The sequence below is a fragment of the Salarias fasciatus genome, chromosome 1, assembly GCF_902148845.1.
Source record: "Salarias fasciatus chromosome 1, fSalaFa1.1, whole genome shotgun sequence".
Taxonomy (NCBI): Eukaryota; Metazoa; Chordata; class Actinopteri; order Blenniiformes; family Blenniidae; genus Salarias; species Salarias fasciatus.
Genome location: NC_043745.1, coordinates 32,821,136 through 32,830,172, shown reverse-complemented (window position 1 = coordinate 32,830,172; position 9,037 = coordinate 32,821,136). Strand labels below are relative to the sequence as shown.

General features: G+C 40.3%; 2 protein-coding genes across 2 annotated transcripts; one reads left to right on the top strand and one right to left on the bottom strand.

The window, feature by feature from the left end:
- Positions 1-1,548: 1,548 nt before the first annotated feature.
- On the top strand, positions 1,549-3,007 carry LOC115386223 (retinal cone rhodopsin-sensitive cGMP 3',5'-cyclic phosphodiesterase subunit gamma-like). The gene is made up of 5 exons (XM_030088455.1): positions 1,549-1,569; positions 1,749-1,792; positions 2,345-2,453; positions 2,559-2,596; positions 2,702-3,007. The coding sequence occupies exons 2-5, from the start codon at positions 1,756-1,758 to the stop codon at positions 2,776-2,778; spliced, it is 261 nt and encodes an 86-aa protein (XP_029944315.1). The 5' UTR covers positions 1,549-1,569; positions 1,749-1,755; the 3' UTR covers positions 2,779-3,007.
- A 4,165-nt stretch (positions 3,008-7,172) lies between these two features.
- Positions 7,173-9,037, bottom strand: LOC115386231 (retinal cone rhodopsin-sensitive cGMP 3',5'-cyclic phosphodiesterase subunit gamma-like). Its single transcript, XM_030088464.1, has 4 exons — positions 8,946-9,037; positions 7,900-8,011; positions 7,725-7,759; positions 7,173-7,631 (listed from the first exon to the last, which is right to left on the bottom strand). Exons 2-4 carry the CDS (start codon positions 8,007-8,009, stop codon positions 7,555-7,557), a joined length of 222 nt encoding a protein of 73 aa, XP_029944324.1. The 5' UTR covers positions 8,010-8,011; positions 8,946-9,037; the 3' UTR covers positions 7,173-7,554.

The window sequence follows — 9,037 nt, the reverse complement described above, 5'->3', positions numbered from 1 at the left end:
ACAGGTAAGCCTCATAAGTCAGGAGGTCTTTAATAGGCCAAACTATTGAGGGTCACTAAGCGTCACACTCTCTGTCTTACATAATTATGACAGATACTGTGATAGATGAAAGCTGTCACTTCATTATAGATTATCAGTCAGTGAGCTGATGGAAGTCTGTGTACTTTTCCCAGTGACTCAATATCAAAAATGATCGTGAAATGGGTTTTTTTTTTTGTCTCTCTCTCCAGTTTGAGTTGAAGCTTTTGTTTTAGAAGTTTCTATTTCATTAAACTCTTATTTGCTGGACGAGGAACACCTGTATAATCTTGTACTAACTTAGCCAGTATGTCACTTTGTACAAAATAGATATTAATCTCTAATCACAGCAGCTGTGATTAAAATAAATGTAGTTTTTCCTTGATACGACTGATGCAACTTCAACAAATGATGAGCGGCAACACAACAATCACACAGCGTCAGTTATTAAGGTGGTTCTAACTGACAGGAAAGGCAGCAAATATCATTTTCCCGTGTCTGTTGTTATTTTTGTAACTCCATCAACTTTTCAAAGCAGTAGTTCCTTTCCCAGTATCTTCCATCACACGGTTTGTATCGGAGATACCTCGTCTGATGACCAGTTGCCAAAACAAACAGCTCAGGGGTCACCAGAGGAGAGTACAGGGAGAAAAAAAAGAGGATTATGGGTAATAATCTCTCCCATTTAACTGACCCTGAAGCCATTGGGATCATGAGAGATTTGTACAATGAGGAACATGCTCTAAACGGAGGGGTGTTATGAGCGGGATGGCGGTGTTCATTATGCAATATCTAACTTTCATCAGGACGACGAACACGTGAATAAAGAGCAGAGACACATGCTGAGGATGTAACTGAAATTATATTTAATAAATGTTATGTCAAAAAATGTGGATGTTGATAAAATAAAAGTGGTGAATTGGTGAACATGAGCCCATTTCCAGTTTCCATGTTCTCCCTGTGCATGCACTGCTTTATCCTACAATCCAAAATAATGCTTGTTAGGTGAATTGATTACTCTTAAATGGCTGTACATGTGCTTATGATGGACTGGTGACCTGAATAAAACATATTTCTTTATTTCTAATTGTATGAACCTGAACAACCTACAATCTTCATGCCATCAGCCGCATGTTTATTATCAATGCAAAGTCCAACAAGCTGTAGTGTATTTCAGGATGTCAGGACAAATTTCACTTCCACAGTGGTTCTTGTTAATTGCCAGAAGCAATAAAGTCAGTTTTTCAGTCGTCAGAACATCTGACGACCGGAAACGTAATCACTCGACTCGCGTCAGTCAAGACGAAGGAAGAAGTACTTTTACGTTTATGGTAAACAACGTTGCATAATGCGAAATTATTATACAATGGCTGAAAATGTGGCAGCTGACACGTCTGCGCTCACCTGAAGGGGCTTATCCATTAGTCTGTCTCAAAATACACGGCTGAATGGCTGGGAAAACAAGCACGACTTAGTGGCTTATAAATGATGGTGTGAGGACAGGGAACCTTCCAAACGTCTCTGGAAGAGTCGACACACTCACTGGATACGGTAGGAGGCTTTGCTTTATTTCATACACGTAATTACAAAGTTAGACGAGAGTTTCTTAAAATTCTGTGTCTTTTTATTAATGGGGCAAGTATTTTCAGGTGACTTCTTTTTTGATAATAGACTCACGTCATCTGCAAAAAGGAAACGTCTGATTCTTATCAATTCGGTTCTCTTTGCAGTCTGTTAATGGCTGGTAGACACGTGCAGTGGGCTTCACCTTTGGGTAAGCAGCAACAACATCCAAACTAGAGTCAGTGTGATGGATAAAAACGTGACAATGTGTATTGTAAGAAGTACTTTGACTTTTTACCAATTACAATTTGATAAAAAGTGCATTTAAAATTAAATAAATAGAAACAGAGTCTTAACTGATAATTTGAGCTTTCTTTCTTCTTTTCACCTCACTGGGGAAAGAAACCTCAACTGATCAATAAAATATATCTGAATTGCACTTTCAGTCAACATATGCAAATGCATTTTTTTTTATTAAATTTGCACCTGTAACATCAGGAGATCATCATTAGGTAAACTTGTTTTTGCAGATTTCAGCAAATTGATGAATGTCACTTCAGTTTTTTGAGTTCTATGAAAGTTTCAACTTACCAAGTGGGAAGTTCCCAGTTGGGTGACTGACAGACTGTGAAGAGACAAATGAAAAGGGCTGCTGGGACAGTTGGAAGTAATTTGTTTGACAGTACCTGATCCAGCCTAATCTGATGTAATCTAATCTCATCACTCAGACCTGCCCTCCTCTTTCTCACCTCTCTTTCTGTAGAGATGAACGCAGCAGCAGCAGCAGAGGGCACCAAGGCGGCTCCTCCCAAATTCAAACAGAAGGAGACCCGCCAGTTCAAGAGCAAAGCTCCCAAAGCTGGACAGAAGGGGTGAGACACATTCAATTATGGAAACACTGTTAAATCAAACTAGCCTGTAAATAATGCTGTTTTTCACATGTGGACAAAACATGATATTGACTGTATTCACTACAGCTTCGGCAGTGATGTACCCGGTATGGATGGCCTTGGAGGTATAAAAGCTTTAAACTCTCCCAGTGTTCATTTTTTCTTGATGTTTTGGCTCAGAGTGTATGTTGTTACCACATCATTTAACCTGCCGCTCTCGTCTCCTGTAGATGCCAACGTGGTCTGTCCCTGGGAGGCCTTCGGAGACATGGAGCTCAGCGACCTGGCGCAGTTCGGCATTGTTTAGGTGTAGATCCTTGCTGTCATCCGGCTGCGCCTTTATTCAACTTCAAGGCATCTGAACACAGAAACCCATTCCTGCATTTAAAGATCCAAGTCTCTTGATTGAAATACCTCATGTTGACTCTGTATAAGCAGAAGATGATAGACCAAGAACAGGAATGCTATTAGTGCAGTCAGTGTGTTTGAGATTACAATAACTGTGTCTAGTGTGGGTTCATTGATAAATTGTGATTTTGTTAACATCCAGTAAATGTCTATTTTTCATAAAAGAGAATGTATTTTGTAATTAAAGTTCCCTTAATAAACCTGAAATATATACAGCATATCTGAAAGATCTTTGTTTTTATTCTGTTTTTTTTTTTTTTTTTGTCTGCATAACAGTCTCTTGTGTAATTTGCCCATCCTAGACCTTTATAAAATGATCGTTCTACTAATAATAACAGAAAAATACCCAGTGAAAAAGCAGTTTTGGAGAAAACATGCACATTTTTTCTTTTAAAGAAAAGTATAAGAATAAATAAGAGGGTAAGAGGGGTGGAGGGACTGCTTCCATTTTAAAAACTTCATTTAGTGCGTGTGCAGTAGCTTTTAACAGTTTTACATCCTTTGAGCACCACGCCTTTATTTTTAGCAGTCCCCCGATCCTGTGTTTAGCAGTATACAGACCCCCTCAGTACTCTAGTCTTTTTATTTGTGAATTTTCAGAACTTTTAACAATAATTCATTCTAAATATAGTAGAATTTTAATAACTGGTGATTTTAACTTACACGTTGATGACAACTCGGACTCTATGTCCAGAGAATTCTTAATCCTTTTAAACTGTTTAGATTTTAAACAGCATGTCGCACAGCCAACTCACAACAGAGGACACACCCTGGACCTGGTTATAACCCACAGTCTGTCCATCAGTGTGTCCTCTGTTGTTGACCTGGCTGTGTCTGACCACTACTGTGTGTTTTTTAACATCACCAGTTTTAACCAGCAGGAAGCCCCGGCGAGAACAGTGAGGAGACGCTACCTTACTTCTGAAGTGGCTGCAGATTTTATAGAGATTTTACAGAGCACTCCTGCAGTGATTTTACCTGCATCTTGTGATTTTATTGTTGACGATTTTAACAGTAAACTGAAGTCCAGTCTGGATTCAGTCGCTCCACTTTTAACTAAAACAATCAAGGGCCATTCCAAACCCCCGTGGAGGAGAAATGATATAGTCATCAAACTGAAAAGAAACTGCAGGAGTGCTGAAAGAAGGTGGAGAAAATCCAAGTTGACTGTACATCAGATTCTACGTCAACAACTCAAAATTTACAATAATGCAGTTAAACAGGCCCGAACTTCCCACTTCTCTAAACTTATTTCAGACAATAAAGACAACCCCCGGTTCCTCTTCTCCACCTTCAACATTTTAACTGGCACTAATTTTAATAAAGCTTTTAAGGAGCCAACAGACGCTCTCTGTGAAGACTTTGCAGACCACTTCAGAACTAAAATCATGGACATCAGGTCTCGTCTTTTACCCCAACAGGTTTTATCAGTGAACACAGCTGAACCGTTGTCCATGCCTGAGGAAACACTGGACAGTTTTGACCTGGTTGATGCGAGGACTCTTGGTCGAGTTTTCTCCCAAGTAAAATCAACAACCTGCCTTTTAGATCCCATCCCCACACCACTTTTTAAATCACTTTATGGATTCCTTGAGGAACAGATTTTAAATATCATGAACAGCTCTCTTCAGACGGGTGTCTTCCCCACTGCCTTTAAAACGGCGGTGGTGAAGCCCCTTCTGAAGAAGAGCAATTTAGACCCCGATGTTTTTAATAACTACAGACCAGTATCCAACTTACCATTTTTAAGTAAAATTTTAGAAAGACTGGTTTTTAACCAAGTCAATGACTTTTTAATGATTAATAACATTTTAGAAAGACATCAGTCTGGTTTTAGAGTGAACCACAGTACCGAGACGGCCCTTTTAAAGATTTTAAATGATATCAGGTGGAATTTAGATAATAAAAAGCTCACAGTGATGGTTCTACTGGACCTGAGTGCTGCATTTGATACAGTAGACCACCACATTTTAATAAATAGACTGAGTCACCTGGTGGGCCTCTCTGGTACTGTTCTTAACTGGTTCAGTTCTTATCTCACAGATCGATGTTTTTATGTAAGTTTGGATACTTGTTCCTCAGGAACCCATGAAATTAGGTGTGGGGTTCCCCAAGGTTCAATTTTAGGTCCTATACTTTTTTAATCTCTACATGCTTCCACTTGGGGACGTCATCAGGAGACACGGCATCAGTTTCCATAGTTACGCTGACGACACTCAGCTGTACATCGCCGTGTCTCCTGATGACTCAGGGCCAATAGAAACCCTTTTTAACTGTATTTCAGACATCAAGTCATGGATGGCAGTGAATTTCCTACAGCTCAACCAGGACAAGACTGAGGTTTTAGTTATCGGTCCTGAAGGTCAGAGAGAGAAGATTTTACCAAAATTACGGGATTTTAAACCAGCACAATCAGTTAAGAACCTGGGCGTGATTTTTGACTCTGAGCTAAATTTTATTCCACACATAAAAAACATAACTAAGATTGGATTTTATCATCTTAAGAACATAGCTAGAGTCCGCCCGTTTCTCTCTCAGGCCAGTACAGAGGTGCTAATGCATGCTTTTATCTCCTGTAGATTAGACTACTGTAATGCCTTGCTCTCTGGTCTTCCCAAAAAGAATATTTCAAACTTACAGCTATTACAAAACGCAGCCGCACGCGTGCTGACGAGGACCAGGGGGCGGGCCCACATTACACCGGTTTTACAGTCGCTGCATTGGCTCCCTGTCCGCTTCAGGATCGATTTTAAGGTTCTCTTATTAGTTTTTAAATGTCTTAACGGCCTTGCGCCTTCTTATTTAGCTGATCTGTTTTTACCCTATCGACCCTCGCGGGCCCTGAGGTCCTCTGGCAGTGCCTTATTGTGTGTTCCTAAAGCCAGAACCAAGACTCATGGTGAGGCGGCTTTTGGCCATTATGGCCCCCGCCTGTGGAACAGCCTGCCGGAGAACCTCAGGACCGCAGAGACTGTTGATATTTTTAAAGGGAGGTTGAAAACACACCTTTTTAATCAGGCTTTTAACTGACCTTTTATAGTCCTCTTATTCCATTCTTATTTATGTAATTTTATTCTATTTTATTATGCACATTCAACTTGTTTTACTTTTTTTTTTTACTTTATAATCCTATCTTATTATCTTATTTTAATTTCGTGTCATATTTTATTATGTTTTAGCTGTTTAATTCCAGTGTTTCCTCAGGGGGGTCCTTCACACCGGGAGTTGGTGCTGGTCCAGTGCTGGGGTTACTGTGCCCGGGTACTCTGGTCCTGGCTAGCCTGGGGGCTCCACACTTTGGTGTGCGAGTTCCCATGGTCTGTCGGGGTCGGGGGTCGGGCACTGGAGCCCCAGTTTTAATTGACCCTCGACTTCCCTTGGTGTGGGGGGCCCCACTGGTGGCGTTTTCCCAAAGATGCTCAGTGCCATGCCATGTCTCCTCTGTTCTGTGCGAATTAATGGTAGAGTGTGAGTGTGAGTGTGAGTGTGAGTGTGAGTGTGAGTGTGTGTGTGGTGCATACTGTTTGATGGTGCGGTTTTTATTCTTTTTGTTTTTATGACTGTTTTTAATGTTCAGCACTTTGCGTTGTTTTTATTAATATGAAAAGTGCTATATAAATAAAATCTGATTTGATTTGATTTAAATAAAGGATGGTGAGTCGCCATGAGCTTGATTGAAAAAAAGGCTAATATGACAGAACAAAGAGATTAAAGAAATTAGATAGCACAAATCCACCAACATGATAAGAAGTGTTTCAGCTCCTCTTTACGGGGTGAAAGCTGCACTTGGCTGGAATTTACACCCAGGTTCGAACCAGGTTGATCTGGTGGGGTTGGGGGACAGGTCCCAGTGTCCCAGCACTCTTGGCCCATGACTTCTCCCGCTGAGGACGACCCCATTGGTGGTGTTTCCCATGATGCTCAGTGCCACGCTGTGGCTCCCAAATGTATGTGACTAGAGTGGGAGTGTGTGTGTTTGTGTGTGTCCACATTTGTTTGCGTGTGTGTCTGAGCACACATGCAATTTTGGTGAAGGTGTGGCTATTTTTATTTTATTATATATATATTTCTGTTTTTTATTTTAATGTTGTCAATAAAGATTGATTTTATTTTTCATTTGATTGTAAATAGCAGAACTGAATTTGTGTAGACAATATAAACAGAAAAATGAGATGCATAAATGATGAAAGGGAAGTCAATAATATTCTTACTAAAATATATTTTATTTTACAGAAACAAACAGAACTCCGCTTGATAATACACTATAGATAGATAGATAGATAGATAGATAGATAGATAGATAGATAGATAGATCACAGAATGTATATTGTGGGGATTTTGGCCAACAATCCCATCAACGAAACCCAAGCGGCGGTACAGTGAGTGACACTTTTACTCTGTTGCTGGGCTACACAGGAGACTGAGGCCACTACCGTGTGATCAAAGACTGTCCAAAGCTCAGAGAAGTCTTCCAGATGGTAATGGCCCATGAGTCATTCCCGGGGGCTGCAGTCCAAGAGCTTCTTCCTCCACTGATCGAAGGGTCGAAGAAAAACAACTCCCACTTCATTCTTCAGTGGTTCTCCACAATGGAAGTGAGGAGAAAGAGCTGGAAAGGGGACAGCTGCTGGATAGCAGCCACCAAGAATAAACTGTTCCTGCTTGGCATGAAGGTCTAGACGATGCCAAACTGGGCAAGATCACTCAGCTCCATGTCGCCAAACGCCTCCCAGGGGCAGACGATCGCTGCATCTGTGGGACAGGAGAGAACGATTACTGATCTCTTTCTTTACTAATGCCTCCCACACATTTTCAGTTTGAAGTATTGTTTGGATTTGTAGTTACCTCCAAGGCCCTCCATCCCAGGAACGTCATTAAATCTGAACAAAAGACAGAGACGTTAAGATCCTGTTTTGTACAGAATTTCTTTTGATTCTTTATTGATCTCAAGGTTGAAAGTGAGCGACTGCTGAAGTTGCCCTGCAGGCAGTACTTTTGCCCCGTTGTGTTCCAGACTCACCCCTTCTGTCCAGCTTTGGGAGCCTTGCTCTTGAACTGCCTGGTCTCCTTCTGCTTGAACTTGGGGGGAGCGGCCTTGCTGCCTCCGGGAGCTGCTGCTGCTGCGTCCATTTCTACAAAGATATGAAATGATGTTATGTCATTTGCTTTCCTCATGAGGTCTCAGATTATTACCTCCATTATATAATCTCCTTTATGCTAATCCCAATTACCCAAAGCTTGTGCTGTGTATACTTCGTCATAATTCGGTGATTATGTCTAATTTTAAGCCGTGGTAAAATGACACACTGAACATTATGTAATCATATATGAGCAGTCATGAAAGTAGAGTATCTTGTTAGCTATCTGATTTAGTAATTACGTGAAAGCTGAATGCAGTCACACATATTTATTGTTGCTAATAATAAATCTTCCAGCTTTTTTTTTTCCTCTGTACACCATTTCACTTTGTTTCCTGCATACCCATTTTGGATTTTTGCTCATTCTACTTTGCTCCTCCATAGCGTTATGTATGCAAACATTAGGGGAAAATCATCTTGCTAAATCCTTGTGATTGTCAGCATTTATGCTACGATTATCTAAAATGGGCTAAGATTAAGTGATCATCCAATTTTTTGCATGTTAAGCAATGGGGAGATTTGGATGCAAAAGTACGCATTTATGCTGATGACACCATCATAGATTAATTTCCTTATTCAGAAGACATTAAGAAGATGCAGGACCTTCACAAAATATTACATATTGAACTGCGAGTTTTAAATTATTGCTACACACTTAGAAAATGAACTCTATTGTCCTTTTCACATCATATTTGGTTAGGAATCTGATGCTAAATTCTAAATAAATATATTATTGTAGTTTTTCTAATTAATTCATTTCTGATTAGTTTACTCTGCAGAAAGCTAAATCCCAAGCTGTGATCATTTAAATTGATAAATCACAGATACATCTAATCCCCAAACACAAACAAAACTAAACAAATACATTTTGAAGGCCTCGGTAGAAACTGATCAGACGAACGCTAACAGCAGGTGATGAGAGACTTACCTGTGTTGGATTGGAGGGTGTTTGCGTTAGCAAAGAGGAGCTGAGCAGAGGAAGAAGTGCAAAACAAAGAGATGGCTCTCTTTCTTTCTGCA

Bases quoted from the DNA above. Each gene is read 5' to 3' on its own strand.
- LOC115386223 (XM_030088455.1), top strand. From the start codon at position 1,756: ATGGCTGGTAGACACGTGCAGTGGGCTTCACCTTTGG. The intron at 1,793-2,344 runs GTAAGCAGCAAC...CTCTTTCTGTAG, and splicing joins GCAGTGGGCTTCACCTTTGG to AGATGAACGCAGCAGCAGCA. The intron at 2,597-2,701 runs GTATAAAAGCTT...CGTCTCCTGTAG, and splicing joins CGGTATGGATGGCCTTGGAG to ATGCCAACGTGGTCTGTCCC.
- LOC115386231 (XM_030088464.1), bottom strand. From the start codon at position 8,009: ATGGACGCAGCAGCAGCAGCTCCCGGAGGCAGCAAGGCCGCTCCCCCC. The intron at 7,760-7,899 runs GTGAGTCTGGAA...TCTTTTGTTCAG, and splicing joins CCCAAAGCTGGACAGAAGGG to ATTTAATGACGTTCCTGGGA. The intron at 7,632-7,724 runs GTAACTACAAAT...CCTGTCCCACAG, and splicing joins TGGGATGGAGGGCCTTGGAG to ATGCAGCGATCGTCTGCCCC.